At 44.2% G+C, this 19,625-nt stretch overlaps 1 protein-coding gene across 1 annotated transcript in view; it reads left to right on the plus strand.

Annotated features, from left to right (window-relative positions):
- Positions 1-680: 680 nt before the first annotated feature.
- Positions 681-19,625, plus strand: part of TEX33 (testis expressed 33) — a 23,277-nt gene continuing 4,332 nt past the window's right edge. The window contains exons 1-5 of the mRNA XM_027871923.1: positions 681-709; positions 4,757-4,775; positions 9,396-9,450; positions 11,202-11,698; positions 12,061-12,202. Of these exons, the coding sequence (XP_027727724.1) occupies positions 681-709; positions 4,757-4,775; positions 9,396-9,450; positions 11,202-11,698; positions 12,061-12,202 (742 nt within the window). The remainder of the gene's footprint in view (positions 710-4,756; positions 4,776-9,395; positions 9,451-11,201; positions 11,699-12,060; positions 12,203-19,625) is intronic.

Below are 19,625 nucleotides of genomic sequence, written 5' to 3' on the forward strand. Positions count from 1 at the left end.
TTGATCTAGTCCATCCTCCTTATTTTTACAGATGAGGAAACTGAGGCCAGTTAAATGAATTGGCCAAAGAGACACAGAGAAGCAATTATAGTCAAGATTCAAACTGAGATTCCAGGACTCCAAGTTCAGGGTTCCTTTCACTGTACCTTCTGAACCTGAATTAGGAAGCAGTTAGCATAGAAGAAAGAAGACTGAACTCAGCGTTAAGAAATTGGGATTTAAGTGTTCTCTTTGGTACTTAATCTAGTCTATAGACCTCCAGCAGATTGCCCAATATCTCTGAGCCAGAATCATTTCCATGAAATCAATTTAGTGAATTGGAGTGGCTCATCGAAGGGACCTTGAAGTCTGGGTTGGAGGTAGTTAAATGCTCCCAGACTTAGGGGCCCAGAGATTACCAATATGCCTGGTTTCTTCTCAGTGGGAACATTCACGGGGTTGAAAGCAAAGGTTTTGCAGGAGTGGCCTAATCCTTCCTCCTAAACCTTCTGCCTAGGGGAGAGTTCTGGATTTATGGAATATTAGAATTGTATTCTATAGGTGACATGTAAAGGAGCATCTAGTTCCCAGGTCTGATCTTCAGGACCATAACCCCTCTCACTTACCAAGGTTTGGGAGTGATCCTCATTTGAGCTGGGAAGTGCAGGATTGTTTCCACTCCAAGTTTCTCACCAGAAAAGATGGTGATCACAACCGTGCTGGGCTTGTGGTGGGTTGACAGTAGTGAGGTTCAAAGGATTAAGGGATCATAGATGGACCTCAGAGATCATCTGGTCCCATCCCCTCATTTTGTAGTTGGGGAAGCTGAGGCCCCATTAAGAGATTTGCCCAAGGTCACACAAGAAATGAATGTCAGGTGTGGGATTTGAACCCACACCTGCTGACACCAGAGCCAATGCTCTTCCCACTCGATTTATGAAAGTACATTTTATATGGGCAAACGAGGAGGAGTATGAGGTACACTAAGGGATTGATGATCTTTGCAATGGGGAAGGAGCTTAGGAAATGGCTATACATTTTTAGAAAAGGGAGACAGCAGGTAGACAAACAGACCCAGTCTCCAAATGTAGGGGCTTTTCTGGGGCCTGCCATCTGTCAACCTGGACTTTAGATGCAGCCTTTGGTATACTATGGAGGGGAAATGTTAGCTTTGTAGGACTGGAAGATGGATGGGACCCATCAGAGCTCATCAAGTTCAGTTCATTCATTTCACATTTGGAGTAGCTCAGGCCTAGAGAGGGGAAGGGATTTGCTCAAAGTCATATAAATAGCAGAACTGAGATTTGAACCCAGGTCCCCCATTTGCAAAAATTATTATTCTGTATATATTATATGAGGAGTTCTTAACCTGGGGTCTGTGAACTTGGTTGTTGATCTTTTAAATATTTTGATAAGAATATTTTGATATAATTGGTTTCTTTTACAATCCTATCTACTTTATTTTGTGCATTTAAAAACATTATTCAGAGAAGGGGTCTGTAGTCTTCACCAGATTGCCAGAGGGTGGGATCCATGACACATAAGGAAGGGTTAAGATCCCCCATATGCTCCCTCTATTTTGGATTACCTTGGAATTTTCTGTAGTCACAACAGACATGGCTGCCAGGATGTTTCAAGGCTGAAATTCATAGCTATTTGAGAGAGCCAGATTGAAGAAGAATGTAAGAAAAAAGCTTCCTAGACTTTGGAGCCATACCAAAGTGGTATGGGCTAACTTAGGAGGTGTAGTAGTGAGCAGCCCATCACAGAAAGTCTTTAAATGCAGGTGGGATGACCATTTGTTAGAAATATTGTCGAGAAGACGCTTGATCTAGTTGTTTGTTTGTTCGTTGCCAAAGAGGACCATGCCATCAGGAAGGTGACGCCATGACATGCAAGTGAATTGGACTTAAGTGAGGCAGGGCTGTGCAAAGTCACTAGCCTCACTTTTACCTCCAGAGCTTTCCCGGTCCAGTGGACAGATATGGATCAGGATGACTAGAGATGGCCCAGGAACCATGGCCTTTTCAAGCTAAGGTCTTTAACAGGTCTCGGTTCGACTGAGGCGAAACCTATTTAGTGATTAAAGCTTAATAAGAGATAAGGCAAATAATGGCCTCTTAAAAAAAAAAGATCTGGGAGTGGAAGATCCTCAGGGTTTCTGGCCAGAACAGAAACAATTGTTAATTACATTCCTTCTGAGCCAATCAAGACACAAACAATGATCTAGTAAGGCTTAGCTTGGGACTTATTATTGGTCAATCAATGAGAGCTGGAGTAATTTGGGGAGCCAGAGTTAAGGCTGGTCTTTAAGAGGAAAGGAAGAAAAAAGGTTCAAAGATTAAATTTTACATTCCCACTGGGCAGAGCATCCACAGGTAAGGGGTGATACCCCATGTGGACAGAGGGAGAGAAGAAAGAGAGAGAAAGAAAGAAAACCAATGTTGCCCAACTCCTTTTCTATGCACAGAGGTTACTGTTTGTCCTTCATTCTTTTTTTTTTTTGGTAAGGCAATTGGAGTTAAGTGACTTGCCCAGAGTCACACAGCTAGTGAGTCTCAGGCCAGATTTGAACTCAGGTCCTTCTGACTCCGGGGCCAGTGCTCTATCCCCTGCAATATCTAGCCACCCCTTGTCCTTCATTCTTGAAGAGGACCATGACATCAAGGAAGGTGATGTCATGGGTTCACTTGCATGTCATGTCATCACCTTCCTTAATCTAGTAGTGGTTGGACTAAATGCCCTCTGAGGATCCTTACAACAATTTTCAGATCTGTGAGTTAGCAGGGGGTGATTGGTCACATAGACAAGTGATTGATATCATTATATGAAGACTCCACTAGAGGGAGCGGTGAGATTCAGTTATCCTGGCAGATGGTGGCCCTAACATCACACAACCTCAATGTGTAATCAGTCCATTCCGTCACACTGTCGGCCTGAGAGCTGTAAATTGGGTTGATATACCTTTGCTTGGAGAGGGAGGACAAGAAGGTTCTGTCTCAGAAAGTTGAGGGAGGGGATTCCAACAGATTGTCTGAGTGAGAGTCTGTGTTTAAGCCTATTGTCATCACCTCCAAACAATAAGAAATACACCAAACAGGGCAGAAGAACAATCACAAACAACAAATAGCAGCTAGGAAAAGAACTCATCACAAGAAAGACCTGGAAGAATAACCCACAAAGTGACTGGGGGAAAAAAAAAAGAATAAACAACCAAAAAGAAACTCCAATATCATGAACAACTATTATAGAGTAAAAGAAAGTGATATTCAAACTCCAGCAACAGTGATGAAAATCAAGAATAATAATGAAACAACTGCAAAAATCTCCCATATTGTTTAGAAGATCCATAAAGAAGTTATGAAGACATAAGGATGGGAATCAAAGCATTCAAAGAACAACTTAAAAAGAAAAAAAAAAAGTAGATTACTTTTTAGAATAATGGAGAATTTCCCCAAAACAGTAGATCTTCTGGTGAAAAAAAAGAGTGGAAGATTTAAAACTCAAAATTGCAGAGGTAGGAGAAAAAAAGATCAGAATCAAATCAAACGACTGCAGGATTAAAATACCTGAACTCTCCATAAACCATAGCAACTAATCTTGAAGACATTCAGAAGGTGGCAAAAAAAAAAAAAAAGCTCTGAAGATAACCATTCCTTCAGAAAAACACAATGAAATAAAAAGACTGAATATCTTGTTTCAGGAAATAATACAAGAATATTGCCCAGAGGTATTGGAAACAAGGTAAAGAACAGATTGACAGGATTCACAGAAGTCATCATCTCACCCAAAAACATTGTACAGTGCAGAGTTTCAACATTAAACAAATCTTGCAATCAACCTGGAAGAAGTCCTCTACATATAGAGGACAAAAAGTCCAAATTGCACAACACTATTTCTTATCTCAAAAAAAAAAATGAAAGGAAGAACTGGAATGTTACTTCAAAAAGTAAAGGAAGTTAGTGCTCCCTCCTGCATAGTTGAACGTCGTTATCAATTGAAAAGTCTTAGATTTCAGCAAAAGGGAGAAATTTGCATCATCGTTGCTGATGGAACAAAAGGTAAGACGTATATTTGATATGAAAATCATCAAACAAAAGGAACTTCAGAAAAGTAAATAAGCCCGTATACATGACCAAAACCCAAGCAAACAACTGTGTTTACACACTTCAAGGACTGGGCAAGGGTACTGAGTTTTAAAACTTGAAATTGAAAGGAAAAAATAAAGAGGACTCAAGAGGTGGCAGGGAAGAGAGAGGGAGAGAAAGAGAGAGGGTGAGAAACAAAAGTCACTGGAAGAGAAGTGGAAAACGAAAGGAGAACTGAAGATCTGAATTAATAGTTCTTAGAAAGAGATGTCACAAATAAAGTTCACTCAAAAAGGTGGCCAAGATGGAAAGGAAGGGGAAGGAATCAGAAAGATATTCTTTCAGAGGATGAGCAGAGGAGACAAAACACTCCCTCCCCCTTTCAAAATTTTGCCCTGACCTGGAGCCATCAAAAGAACAAAAGCAGAATATCCACTGACTACAGAATTATCCTAAAGCGTAAATGAAGGGGAGGAGGAAAGAGAAGTCCAGCAAAGGGAAGTGAAAGGCATTTAGGGAGGGAGAAAGTGAAGGGGAAGGATGAAAGAGGAGAATTCTGCATCACCTTATTAGTTGCATCAAGAAGAAGAAGGATGCCAGTGCCTTGCTTTCTAGAAGCTTCCTGTTGTGTGAGGATCAAAAAGAAACCATCTGTGTGCCAAGCCCATGGAGGATGATTAACATCTAAGGCAGCCTAAAAGGAGAAAGGTGAAGCGTCTGAATTTAGAACTGGAAGGGACCTTTGGGGCCATCTAGTCTAACACCCTTATTTGACAATTGAGGAAATTGATTCTGAGAGAAGTTAGTCTGTCCAAGGTCCTATGGATAACAAGTGGCAGAAGCAAGATTTGAACCCAGGTCTTCTGTGTCTAAACTTAGTACCATCTACACTGCATACCACATTGGGAGCTTTGATGGATTTGAATTAATATTTCTTAGAAAAGGGCAGTGGAGATTAATTTGAAGTAAAAGATACTGTGACGGATGGTGAAACAGAGAAATCTGAAGTGAACTATTATCTGGGACAGGGAGAAAGAGAGAGACAAGCAGAAAGACAGAAAGGAGACAGACAGAGAAAACCAAAGACAGAGCAGAAAAGGGGAGAGACAGAGACACAGAGACACAGAGACACATAAACACTGAGAGACAGAATCACAGACACAGAGAGACACAGACACAGAGAGTGGCAGAGAAAGAGACAGACATAGAAACATAGAAAGAGAGAGAAAGAGACAGGAGGAAGAGAAGGAAGGAGGGAGAGAGGGTAGAATCAATCAGTTGGGCTTGAGCAGTGGCTGACTGGAGACTATAATCTCATTACCGTAAGCATACCTGTTGAGATCTGATGCTGATTTAAAAGGGGGAAAAATAATACAGAGAGGCAGTGCTATGTAGTGCTTAGAGAACCAGGCTTAGAGTCAGAACACCTTGGTTTGAATCCTGCCTCAGAAACATACTAACTCTATGATCCTGGGCAAATCACTTTACTTTCCTGGGCCTCAGTTTCCTCATCTGTAAAACTGGCCCAGATGCCCTCTGAGGTCCCTTCTAGCGCCACATCTACGGTCAAATGAATCAAGAGAATAAACATCGTGGCTGAACTCCTCATATTCTGCTCTGGTCACATCATATCATTTGAGGAAGAACCTAGGTTACTGAACCATGTAGAAAAGCATATAGCCAGGATGGTTAGAGAGTGTATTACTTGATAATCCACTAGAAGATTTTTTTTAACCTGGAGAAGAGGGAATTTAGGGGGCAATGATGATTCTGTTCAGGCTTGAAGGACTGACTGTCAGATAGAATAAGGATTAGACCTTTTCTGCTTATTTTCAGAGGTCAGAATGAGAAAGTGGGGGGAGGTTGCAGAGACAGATTATTTAGTCTCAGGCAAAAAAAGTTTCCTAAGATTCCCAAACATCCCAAAGGAGAAAGGGCTGCCCCATAGGTATGGGTCCTATTAGATGATAGGTGGTACCCTTATTGGAAACTTTGAGGTCAAAGCCTCTATGACCATTTACCAGTTAAATGCTCATTGATTTGACTTGACTTGAGACCTCTGCACAGAGTGTATTCTGTGCTGGCACAGTTTGGGCTAGGCAAGCCCTTCCAATTCTGGAAACCTGATTATTCTCTTGAATTAATGAACAGTCAGCTGACACTCCAAATTGCAAGGTTCAAAAAATGCCATGATCGATTGCCCCCTTAAGTAAATGGCAGGAGATCTTTGTGATTTAACTTTGATTTCTAGTCCAGGTCATGTCATTTCACCCAGTCTGGGTGTATTTCTAGGAAAAAGGTGTACACAGGGCTACCTGAGCTGAGTCAGGGCTCTTCTAGGACAGGGTGGCCCTGACAGTACTGCTTGGAGGGATCTACTTGCATCACTGATGGCTTCTGAGCATCATCCTAGGGGGATGGTTTTTTTAGTGATAGGAACCCAGCAATTTTAGTAAGTCAGAGAGGAGTTATGACTGTCCATGGCCAGAAAGCCCACACAGATGAAATCATGAGAAGTAGCCTGGTTCAGGAGAAAGAGCAGGGGCTCTGAAGTCAGAGGACCTTGGTTGAAATCCTGCCTCTGATACTACCCTATATAACCTTGAGCAAGTCATTCAATTTCATTAGGCCTCAGTTACCTCATCTTGGACTTGATGATGACTTCTAAGGACCCATCCAGCTTTAGATCTACCATCCTATGAGTCATTCAGATCAACCAATAATTATTTATTAAGTACCTACTGTATGCTAGACACTGGCTAGGAAATACAGACAAAAGTTAAATAGTTCCTGCCCTCAAGGAGCTTGCATTCTATTGGGACAGGTAAGCATTGACAGATAGAAAAGAGATGCAAAATACAAATAGTAATTTTGTTGGGGAAGGATCTAGTAGTTCTGGGGAATATGGAAAAGCCTTTTGGAATATGGAAATATGGAAATAGGTTTTGCATGATTTCATGTGTAGAATTGATATATTGCTCACCTTCTCAGTGGGTAGAGAAGGGGCTGGAGGGAGAGAGAAGTTGAAATTAAAATATTTGTAAAAGATTACTAAAATAAATCATAAATTAGAAGCAAATAAATAAGAAGATGAAAGCCTTGAAGGGAGTATGGGAACAGGTCAAATGACTATAGTGCACTCTTCGAATTTTGTACTTGGTGGGGCTAATGCCATGTATTAACTCACATTAGATTGTGAGCTCTTTGAGAACAGGGACTGTCCTGTTTCTTTGTATCCCCAGTGCTTAGTACAGAATCTGGCATATAGTAGGTGCTTAATAAATGCTTACTGACTGGTTAAAAAAAAGAAAAACCTCGTGTAAAAGGAGGCTCTTGAGCTAGGTCTTGAATGAGATGAGGAATTCTAAGAGGTGGTTGTCAGGAGGGAGTCCATTCCTGGCATCAGGGGATTGGGGGAAGAGGTGTGGATTTCACTGTTTAACAGTAAATGCTTGCTTCTGGAAAATGTCTCTTGCCTAGGCTGCTGTAGGGTGGGGCAGAGGCTCATTGGCTGAGCAGAGTTTGGCCACCAGGTGGTAATTGCAATAGTCTGCTGGAGGAAAGGGAACTGAAACCTAAACTCTGAATACGTGCTGCCCAGTACGAAATCATAGATTTTTAGATCTAGGAGGGAAGGAAGCGGGCATCTGCTATGTGCCTAGCACTGTGCTAAGCCATTTACAAATATTATCTTATTTGATCTTCATAATGACCCAGGTGGTAAGTGACCTTAAAGGTCCCCTAGTCCAAATCTCTATTTTTATACATGAAAACAAATTGCAACAAGGCTCAGAGTTAAATGATTAGCCCAAGATCTCACAGATAGTCAGTCAATGGTCAAGATGGGTGGAACACAAGCTCAGACCTGCTGATTCCAAGTCCAGATGCCACAGATAGATGGGCTGCTGTAAGGAAAATTTGAGAAGAGGTCAGGGCAGAGATCAAAGGAACCAGCTGACCCAAATCAGCCTCAGGATTTCACAAGCAAAGATAGTGGAAGACAGAAGGCAGTCTCTACTATAAAAGGAGCTTTCTTAAGTCCCACTAAGACTAAGTCCTCCCTGTTAGGGGTGGGTCAGTCTGGTTTCCCTCGGTTGGAATCAATGAGTCTTAGATTTCCCTAAATTGAATTAAATGTCCCAAGGTCAAGAGCCCAACCATCAGGACCCAATCCAGGAGATGAGTGTCTGGATTCTGCTCCAGGATTCTCACCTTTCATTTCTTTGTAACCCTTCTTGTCAACACTGAAACAGGAGAGGGTATTTTGAGCTCAGTCAGGTCGAGCTAAAACCTCCTTTCCATGATCCAGGCATAGAAAAGGGAAAGTTTTCTCCTTTAGAGCAGTTCTGACTCATTCCCCCTACTGTTCTTTCTCACCCTACAATTCAGTACCCAACTAAACTTTCCTAGGAATTTGATTAATATCAAAGTTCAGACTTCAAGGAGGGCGGGAGGGATGAGGCAGAGGAGTTATTGGGAGCTGGAGGGCAGCAGCATCTCCCCCCGTCTGAGGCAATCACTGGATGGGAGTTTAATGTAAGGAGAGTCCAGGCTTCTGGTCTGGAATCCCTAAGCCAGCTGATGTGACTCTAGGGCTGAGGGGAGATCAAGAGAGTAAGGGTGGGGCAGCAAGGCGGCACAGTGGATAGAGCACTGGCCCTGGAATCAGGAGGACCTGAGTTCAAATGCAGCCTCAGACACACGATACTCATTAGCTGTGTGACCCTGGGCAAGTCACTTGAAAAAAAAAAGAGTAAGGGGAGGTCTCTGTGGCAGAGAAAGGAAGCTCTAAGGGCCCAGTTATTTGGCACCCTGGATTTGTCTAGTTCTCTGTGTAGTAGAAAGAGGACCAGACAGTGAGTAAGGACAGACCAAGGTGTGAATCTTGGAGGCTGCACTTACTGCTTATGAAGTCGTAGGCAGACCACTTCCCTTTTCTCATCTGTGAAATGGGGAGTAACGATATCTACACAGAGTTGCTGCAAAGTGTCTTAGAAACTTTAAGGGAAAGGGGAAGAGCATTTATTAAGCACCTATAGTTTACCAAGCACTGTGCCAAGCACCCTACAAATATTATCTCATTTGATTCCCACAACAACCCTGGTGAGAGATAAGTGTTATTATCATCCTCATTTCATACAATTGAGACAGACAAAAGCCAAATGACTTGCCCAGAGAGTCAAACAGGATCAAAAGTGTCTGAAGCTAGATTTGAACTCAGGTCCTCCTGACTCCAGGCACAGAGGACTCTATTTACTGCTCCCCCTAGCTGCTAGAGAAGTGTGGACTCTTTGTATTGGTTTGTAATTTTCGTATTGTCATTGACAGGATTTGGATCTGGATCTACATGACACAGAGAAAAAAGGAGCAGGCCACACCACAGGTAGGAGGTGTAGACAAGATGGCAGGTGTAGGCAAGAAGCCAGTTCTTGCTGTGAGAGCTACTGGGGATATTGTAGGGCTTCCCTATCCTCCGTAAGTGCCCCTATTTCTGCCTCTATCTGTACAAGCTGTTCCTTTCCTCCTCTCCACCATGATCCTGCCATACCAAACAAGAGGGCCCTAGGTCATTTAAGGAGATCGTTGGCCAGCTAGATGAAGGCAGGCAGAGCTAAGGTCTATTCACTCCCTTGGTTAATGACGACAAAGGGTCTGAGCCCCCAGTGAAGCAGGTAAAGTCTACTCATTTAATAACTAGGCAGCGTTTGTCTAAGTTCACTGAGCCAGGACAAAAGTGAAGCAGGCCTACCTTCAAGGAGATTACATTCTACAAGAGAACCAACACCTTCATTGATAAGTACTTAATGTGGTGTGGGACTTTGGACTTTGAGATGACACAGGCATCCCTTGCTGCCATCATGGGACCAAGGGATTGCAATGTCATCCCAAAGCTCCACCCAAGTCCTTCAACCTTGAGCCCACTCCCACCCCCCATCCCCTCCAACACACACGCGCATACACACACACACACGCACACACGCACGCACGCGCACACACACACACACACACACACACGACCCACCTGAAATGTCCTGGGTTTCACCAGACTAGTCAGTCATGGGGCTTAGTGGGTTGCTCCCATTACAATGATGTACATACAAAATAAATAATGCCCCTTACCTCACTCATACCTTCCTAAAGGGAGGAAAGACTTTTGGGCTGGCCAGGTTTGCTCTAAGAGATTACGTGGGCACTCTGGGAGAATTCAATCTCAAAAAGACAAAAGTTTGATCACTACCTATTGTTTCTGGGACAAGGGATTTTAGCAGGTTCCCTACTAAATGAGCCTGATGCCCAGGATCAAATCCTGACTGGTTCCCTCCCCCTCCATGCACCCAGTTTAACAAGACAGATCTAGAAGAAGGAGATCCCCAGGCTCTTCTCTCTTCACTACCACCTAGTGCATGGCTCAAGGCTGGTACATAGGATGGTCCTCAATAAATGTTTCTTATATTGGACCATTCCACAAGTGAGATAGTTGAGAGGCCATGGGATACAGTGGAAGGTGCAACTTGATTAGCAGTCCAATTCAGAACCTGCAACTTAGCACCTGCAGGACCTTGGACATGTCACTATCCCATTGCCCGGCATATGGAAATAAATGCTTGATTAATAAATAAATCAAAAGTTGCAGAAGGACAGATTTGGAGCAGATATAAGGAAAAACTTCATAACCTTAACATCAATATGTGGAATAAGCTTATCCTCATGGGGGTCTTCCAGCAAAGGTCAGAAGACCAATTGTTGGTGAGATTGCAGATGGGGTCCTGCCCAGGTGCAGGTTGGGGTAGATGGCTACAGAGATCCTACCACCTCAGAGGTGCTGAGATTCTGTAACTTTAATTATATTTTTCTCCCTTCTCTCTTTTTCCCCTTCTTTCTCTCTTCCTTCTCCCTCTTCTCTCAACTCTTTCCCCCTTTTATCTCTCTCCTATGTCATCTTTTGCCCCTCTTTCTCTCTTCCTTCCCTTTTCTTCTCATTCTTTCTTTCACTGTAATGCCCTTTCTCCTGTCTTTTTCTTATCTCCTCTTCTCTCTGCACTCCATCTTCTCCCCCCTTTACATCTCCTTCTTTGTCTATCTGTTTGTGTCTCTACTTTTCTGTCTTTGTCCCTAATCCTCATTTATCTATAGATGTGGCCCATGGATCCAGGCCTCCAACAAACAGCCAGAGATTATCCCAGAAAGACAATGGCCGTCAGTCCCGGAGAGGACCCAAGACTCCTTTGGACCAATCCCATTCCAAGAACCAGTCACCATCCCCTCTGGGAACTCCCCCAACTAGAGACATCATCGAGAAAAGTGGTAACCGGCTGCGGACAACTCATTCTGGGGAACCAAGGTTGAACACTGGGTCATCTGATGGGAGGGATATCCCCAGTCGGGGGACAGTCACCCCCAGGAAACATGGGTCAAGAGGCTCCTCTCGGTCAAGCCGGATGAGCTCAAGAGAGGAGGTGCATTCTTCCAAGGGAGCAGAGGATTGCAGGGTACCTAAGGCTGAAGGGAATGACAACTCTGGTACTGAGTGCCAGTCTGGTATGGTTGGCAAAAGTGTCAGCTGCATCCCCAACAATATCCGGCACAAGTTTGGGAGCAACACAGTGGATCAGCTGGTGACTGAGGAGCAGGTATCATCTCTAGGGCATTCTTTGGTCTGGGAAGGGGAGAATGAGAGAGCCAAGGATCAGTGGTGGGGGATGGCAATGAAGGGACCTACTTTAAAGATGAAGTGGCCCTTGGAGCATGGAATGGCAGAGCCGAGAGGGACCTTAGAACATGGAATGTCAGAGCTGGGAGGATCCTTAGGACAAGGAATTCCTGAACTAATCTGTACTTTGGAGAATGTCAGTGCTGAGAGGGTTATAGAACATAGAATGTCGGAGCTGGGAGGGTCGTAAAACAGGGAATGTCAGAGCTGGGAGAGGCCTGAGACTGGAAGGAATTCCTAGGCAGATGCAGGGCATGACACTGTGAGCTACCCTCATCCCAGGCTCGAAGGGCCATATATGAAGTGATTGAGGGACAGAAGCGGGTGAGCAGCCGTGTGAGCAAGCCTCGAAGTTCGATGGAATCCTCAGCGTTCGCGGATTATTATGAGCTGGGATACAATATGAGATCCAACATATTCCAAGGTCAGAGGGTGGCTATAACTGGGGTAAGAAAAGAAGCCGACGGGGCAAGGTGGGGGGAGGGAGAGAGAAAATGAGAGCCATAGACTGTTCCTAAACGTTGGCTGTTTCCTCAAGATCATGGTCATGGGGACCTGGACCGAGTAAGCACTTTCCGTCTGTGATCTCCTGAGCCCGGGTTATCGTAGACAAGGATAACCAGTGACCCCAAAGTGGCTAGACATGTGCTCTGAGGGCAATTCTGCCGCTAGCTCATTGTGAGACCTTGGGCAAGTCACCTCTCTCGGCAGCAGGCAGTTTCTTCCACTGTATAGTTAGTGATTATATTGACAATTGTCTATAGAGACTTTTTAGAAATGGCTTCACAAATCTCTCCCTAGCAAAGACACTCTCAATGTTCACAAACACGCACATCTCACCTCTTCCTTAACCTTTTCCCTTTCCCTGCATGTCTTATTCATGGCCCATCCCCTGCCTAGTGCTCCCCAGTCACTGGTCCTGTCCCCCTAAGCCTCCCAAAATAGCCAGACCGAGGCTGTAGAGGGTGGGGTGCTGCATGGCCAAGAGAGTAGGTATCTTACTATCCTCAAAACTCAGGCTGTTTCCCTTTCTGTAAAATTAGGGGACTGGACAAAATGATTTCTCAGGGTCCCTTCTATGTCTGACATTGCATGTTCTAAGGCCCCTCCTAGCTCGGTACCCCTGTTATAAGGTTCCTTTAAGCTCTGATATTCCATTCCCTAAAGACCCTCCCAGATCTAACATTTTGTATTCTAACTAACAATGAGTCTATTAGTCATTGGCAGCATGCATTGGCATCATGGTGTAACAGATAGAGAACACGCCTCAAAATCAGCCAGGCCAGGGTTCAAGTCTTCCCTCCAACCCATGTTTGGCTACGTGACCCTGAATAAGTCACTTTACCGTGTCCCAAGAACCTTCTAAGTTTCAGAGAAGGTACTGCCCTGCATAGGCACTGACTGATCACCATTTGCCCAGCTCATCTAAATTGATGATTTCATGGGGCTGTTCCAAAAACCCAATGAAGGAGTCACTGCATTGTATTCAGACCCTCTGAGGCCCCTAGGAGCTCACTCACAGCACAGCAGCTCCGTGGGGTTTCAGATCGCACACTCAAGGGATCTATGTAGCATGATACTCCAGGACCAGCTCTGGCCTTGGGCTTCTGACCTCGGCTTGTGTCTGATTCTCGGTCTTGTTTTGTTCACTTCCTCGGTTCTCTTGTTTGACTTATGGTTTGGCTGTGATGATTCGATCGGCGTGTGCCCTCAGTCTCCAGGGCCCGCCTGTCAGCCCTCCCTGTTCTCCAGGAGCGCCACACTAACAATCTTCTTTTGGGGAAAAAACTGGGCCTCTGGAGTTCACACGTCGATCACCTCCCCGACGTCCCTTCAGACTACCAAAGCCCCACAGAGTTTGGCAAGCATCAGTGGCCTCTCTTGCCATTCTGATTCTTGCATCTCACCCCCCTTCCCCTGTCCTAGAATGTAATATAGATGCATAAATACTTAAAGCTTATGAGTTACTGTGTCTGTGGTCTTCCTCGCTATCAGCTGTCCCCACTTCCAGGTATGTCTCTAGTCTAGTTCCAGCCTATCTCTGGTCCCTCTAGGATTTGTTATTCCTCATTTTCTCCTCTCCTTCCCTTCCTCCCCACCCCAATACACATATATACCCACCAGACACAAACAGAAGGCAGACTGTTTTTGTATTTTTTTGGTTTTGCATCTTCAGAGCGTGGCATAGTAAGATTTCCCTTGTCTGTAATAGGTACTTAATGAATTGAGTTAAGCGACCCTGGGCTGGGAGGGCACATAACCAACCTTGTTAGTAGTGTGTGTAAGATTTGGGTAAGCAGGTTCAGAGGTAGAAAAGGCTTGACGTAGTCTCCTAGAAAAACTCATGAGTTAAAGTAGAGAGAATAGGGATCAGATGGGGAGTTAGGGTTAGACAAGGTGATTAGGGGTAGGGTTAGAAAAAGGGAATTAGAAGCACAATTGGACCCAGAATTAGGGATAATATTTAGGATGGCTAATCTCTGCTCAAGTGTTCTTTTTTTGTAAAGTGAAGAAATTCTATTTACAGCTCCTGTTTCAAGATCAAATGAATGTAAGGCCCTGTAGGAATGCTAGTTACTATTATCATTATTACTGATCCTCGTTAAATGCAAATTTTACTTTTGCTATGAGGGTACCTCCTTCAGCTCCCACAATCTCCAGTTAATTTTCTGATGTGACTCCCCAAGGATGGGAAGGTTGCTCTATCAAAGACCATGAGCCTGGGTGCCAGCTTTGAGCACACTGCCTTTCCTGACCTCCCCCTTCCCAGGCTAGATTGGAAGCTACTTGAGAGCAGAGGTTATTTTGTTTTGGGCTTTGTAGCCCCAGTGTCTAGCACACAGTAGGTGCTTAATAAATGCATATTGACTGGTTGCTTGATCCTATCTCCTTAGTTTTAGTGCCAACAGCTTGTACCAGAGCCCAGCTAAACATTATTCCTCATGTGGTAACTTGGATTCTCGGTGTCATCTCACATGGCCTGTTATGCGCTCACGGTTCTTTTGTTGGTAGCATTAAGCAGGCTCGTTTTAGGGGCTCCCCTTGAAGGGGCTGATCTGAGTGGTTCTGGCTAATGTCTCCTCCTTCCCCCTAACCCTCCGAGCTGGAGGGCACATCAGTGACTGAGTTCAACTTGTCACCTGAACAAGCTTCCCCTCTGCGATAGCCCACCAAAGGGGGAATCCAACCTCTTCTAGAAGACTTCCAATGGGGCAGCTAGGTGGTGCAGTGGATAGAGCACCAGCGCTGAAGTCAGGAGGACCTGAGTTCAAATCCGACTTCAGACCAAACACTTGACACTTATTAGCTGTGTGACCCTGGGCAAGTCACTTAACTCCAATTGCCTAAAAATTAAAATAAATTAGAAGACTTCCAATGAAGGGAAGCCCACCACCTCCCAGGGCAGCCTGCTCCATTTGGGGACCGCACTAATTAGGCATTTCTTCCTGACATTAAGCTGAAATCTCTGCATACTTCCCTGTTGCTCCTGCTTCTGTTCTCTGGGGCCAAGCAGAAAAGGCCTCATCATTCTTTCACACGAGGGCCATCCAGATGTATGGAGACAATGATGGTGCCTCCCTTCTCTTCCTGCCCCTCCCCCCCTTTAAGTCTGCTGCTTTTCAGGTCAAACATGCCCAGTTTCTTCAGAATTGATGTCCACATCACACAGATGTGACAGTCCCTTGTTTGTCCTGGGTTCTTACCTCTGGATAGACCCAGTGTCCTTCCTAAAATATGTCTCCCAGACCTGAATTCACTGTTCCAGCTACAGAGTCTGCCTAGGGCAGAGGTCAGGGACTCTCACTTCCCTGCTTCTGAATAAATTCCAAAAGCCAAAGTTCATCAGAAGACTTGGATAAGCTCAGAGCAACTCAGCTCATCATTTGAAACTTCTTTCCTTGAGAATGAAGTTTGGAGACCCCAGTTACTCACCAAGACCATGCATTTAAACCATGTGGGGAGCAGGATGGCCTTGAGACGTCCATCAGTGGATGGACACAGTGCTCAGATACATCCTTGAAACTGCAAACCTTGAAAATTCAATTCAACTGAATTACTTAGTCAAAGGACTGAGCATCCTGCATTCCACAATGCTCCTTAAGAAATTCAAGTTGGATTCTGACTTTGACCAACCTCACTGGAGTTAAACTGTGTGTCTGGTTATTATCAATATCAATGGGACCAGGCATTCAAGCCTGTTTGGAAACCAAGTTTAGTACAAAGGAAAGAAGTCTGACTTGGGAATCAGAGGGTGGCCTAGATCGTTGTCCTGATTCTGCTTCAAACTTGCTATTGACCTGGGGAAGTTACTTCTCTCTTACCCACCTGTAATGTGACCACTCACAATATGAGCAAGCTATAGGAGATAATTTCTAAGAGCCTTTCAAAGCACCTAACATTCTATGTTCTAATATCTTGAGTTATAAGGTCCTTTCCTGCTCTGATCTTCCCTGTTCTAAGGCCAGCTCTGACATTCTCTGTTCTAGAGTCCTTCTCAACTCAGACATTCCATATTCTAAGTTTCTCCCAGATTTAACTATTAAACATATTTATATATTATAGGATACTTATATATGACATATATCATATATTATATACATATATAATATACACAATGGAAGGAGACAGGAGAGTTATGAATTTAAATACTGCCTCTGATGCTTGAGTGTGACCTTGAGAAAACACTTAACACCCTCCCTCTGGTCTCGGTTTCCTCATCTGTAAAATAAAGAGGTTGGACTACATGGTTTCTAGGTCCAATCCAGCTCTAAATCTGTGATCCCAATAACCTCCCAAGGTCCTGGGCAGTTCTGACCTTCTCAATTCTTGGGTCCTCCCTGGGTTGTAAAGTTGTGAGAAATGATGTAGCCCAGAGAATACAGTCTCTGCTCTCCACTTACTCACCTCACTCACTGATCTACTCATAAGAGGGAATGGCAGGGAGAAAGTCCTAGATAGGCTCGGAACTAGATTCAAGTCCTAGCTTTGACCCATGAACTATGTGAGTGTGAGTGAGTGAGATGAGTGTGATAGAAATCATACTGCAGGAAGAGACAGGAGAGGCCCCTTCTCTACTGCTTCTTCTATGTGACCTTAGGCCATAGCTTAAACTTTCTGGGCCTCAATTTCCTCATCTGTCAGATTGAGGGGTGGGGCAGGAGAGATTGGACTAAATCTCTTTTGACTCTAGATATTCAAAATACGAGTCTCTTAAGAACCCCTCCCTTCTAGCTTTCCATCTTGTGATCCATCCTACGACCTGAGCTCAAGTCTTGCCTTCAGCACTTAGTGGTAGACTTGCCTTTGTTAATTATCTCAGTTTCCTCATCTGTAAAATGCATAATATGTACCTATCTCACAGGGCTGTTATGAAGATCCAGTGGGATGCATTTAAATCTTTTATGTTCAGGGTCCTATGGATGGTTAGTCCAATGAAGCCCTATGGATCTCTTCTCCAAACAGGTTTTTAAATGAACAAAATAAAATACAGAAGATTTAGAGGAAAGCAATTACATTTATTGGGTATCAAAAATATGTTTGAAAAACAAAATCCCATACCCCAGTATAACATCTCTACCTTAAGTTTTTGTAAGTTTTAATGTTCCATATACATATTTGCTATTATTATATTTAAAATATATTCAATTAAGTTCAACAAATGTTTGCTAGGACTCTACTATATAAAGGGTTCTCTACTAGCCCTGAGGATAGAAGAATGAAAGACCAGCACCATCCTTGCCCTTGGAGGTGGAAGAGCAGAGGGCAGCAGGGCCTATGTCTTGGTTTCCCCATCCCCACTAACCAGGTAGAATGCCAGACACCTGAGAGGTCTGCTCCCTTGCCAGGCCCTTGGGCTACCACCCACCATGGGGTATCATGGCTTTCTCCTACTCTGTCTTCTCATTGGTGCATACTGTTTCCTCAGACCACATTAGCTAGTGACTCTGAGCAAATCTTTGCCCCTCTTTCAGCCTCAGTTTCCTCCTACAGAAAATGAACGGGTTGGGCTGAATGATCCCTAATATTCTTTGAAACTCTAATGTTTCAAAGTAAGTGAAGGTAAAAAGCATTTATTAAGCACTTATTACATGCCAGGCATAATGCTAAGTGCTGAGGTTATAAAGAAAAGACAGAAGAAAAGAAAGATTCAATAGATTAGCTGACTACCTGGGGATGGTCAGCAGAGGGGATACCTAGGGTCAGGCATGGAATAGCCATTGGGCCCTCTCCCATAGTAGACTTGGCCTTAGTCTTCCCCAGCCTCTCTCCAACCTTGCCCTTCTTTTCCACCGTGCCCACTGGAACCCTCCTATTGTTAATAAACTCCATTCCTTTCCCCCATTGTTGATCTTTTCCTCTCATGTTCCTTCTGTCTTCTGATGCTTACTGAGGTCTAGATTTGTTCTGAAGACCTTCCTTGGTACCTTTCCAAGTAGCCTTCTCTCCTGGCACACAGTGACAAGTAGGAGAGGGGTGATCCTCATTCCCCACTACCACCCATTAGTGATGCTGGCCTTGCTGTTCCTCATGCCTGGAATGGTCTTTCTTGCTGGCTTCCTTCAAATGCCACAACCTTCAAGAGATCTCTCCCCAACCCTATGCCTTCTGTCAGGATGACCTCCCATTTGCCTCGTCTATGTCTTGTTTGTACATAGTTATTTATATGTTGTCTCCTCCATTAGATTGTAAGCTCCATGAGGGCAGGGACTGTTTTTGCCTTTCTTTGTATCCCCATTTCTTAGCTCAGTGCCAGGCGTATGGTATAACAAATGCTTATTGAATGACTGATTGAGGAAGGTTTTACCAGGGAAATAGGAATTTGAATTGGGACCACAGAATCTGAGACCTAGGGCTGGAAAGAACCTAACAGACCATTTTGTCCAAACCCCTCATTTTACAGATGAGGAAACTGAGGTCTAGAGAGGGTTGACGACAGGGCCACACATCTATTAAGTAGTAGGGTCCAGATCCAAAACCAGGGTTGTTGACCTCCCAATCCAGTACTCCATGGAACCAAAAGCTGGTTTTCCTTGCTTTTATTCCCCCAGGTTTCCTGGTAAGTCAAAGAAGGTGGTCTTTAAAAGGGAGATTCCCCTAGCCAGGATGATCGGTTGATGGCATGCCTGGGGAGGCAGTGTTGGTTTTTCAAAAGGATGGCAACTTTCAGATGGGGGGATTTGAGGCCATAGACTTTGAATTGAAGGGACTTAGTGGTCAGCCCCTCATTTTACAGATAAGTAAACTGAGACAAAGGGAGGATAAGTGACTTGGAATCATAGGACCATAGAATCATAGACTTAGAATTGGAAGGGACCTCAAAGCCCATCTAATCCAACTCCCACATTTTACAGATGAGAGCACTGAGAATCAATGAGAGTTAAGTGTTTGCCCTGAGATCACCCAGGGAATAAGTGGCAGAGATGGGATTTGAACTCGGGTCTCATGACTCCAAATTCAATGTTCTTTCCACTACAGCTTCCTCTTTGATATTCCTCTGTCAGTCAGCCAAACCTCAGCTGTCTAAAAAAAGTTTTATGACTCAAACCCTGCAATTATGTAGTGTTCAATGTTTTCCTAGAAGTGAGACTGACAAGTTGGTGTGTGGGTGTGGGTGTGGGTGTATGCACACACACACACACACGCATGTGAGTATGTTTATATGTATGAGTGGAGGGGAGGCCATATAGGGGACTTGGACCCAGAGCCATAACTAGGACTAGGCAACTAGGGCTTTGCCCCAGGGTATGAAATTTAGAGGGCACTAAGCACTTGCAATCCTCCAGTAGCTCTGGAGAAAAAAAGAAGAAGAAGAAGAAGAAGAAGAAGAAGAAGAAGAAGAAGAAGAA

Source organism: Vombatus ursinus, unplaced genomic scaffold (assembly GCF_900497805.2).
Source record: "Vombatus ursinus unplaced genomic scaffold, bare-nosed wombat genome assembly UNPS02003292.1, whole genome shotgun sequence".
NCBI classification, from domain to species: Eukaryota; Metazoa; Chordata; class Mammalia; order Diprotodontia; family Vombatidae; genus Vombatus; species Vombatus ursinus.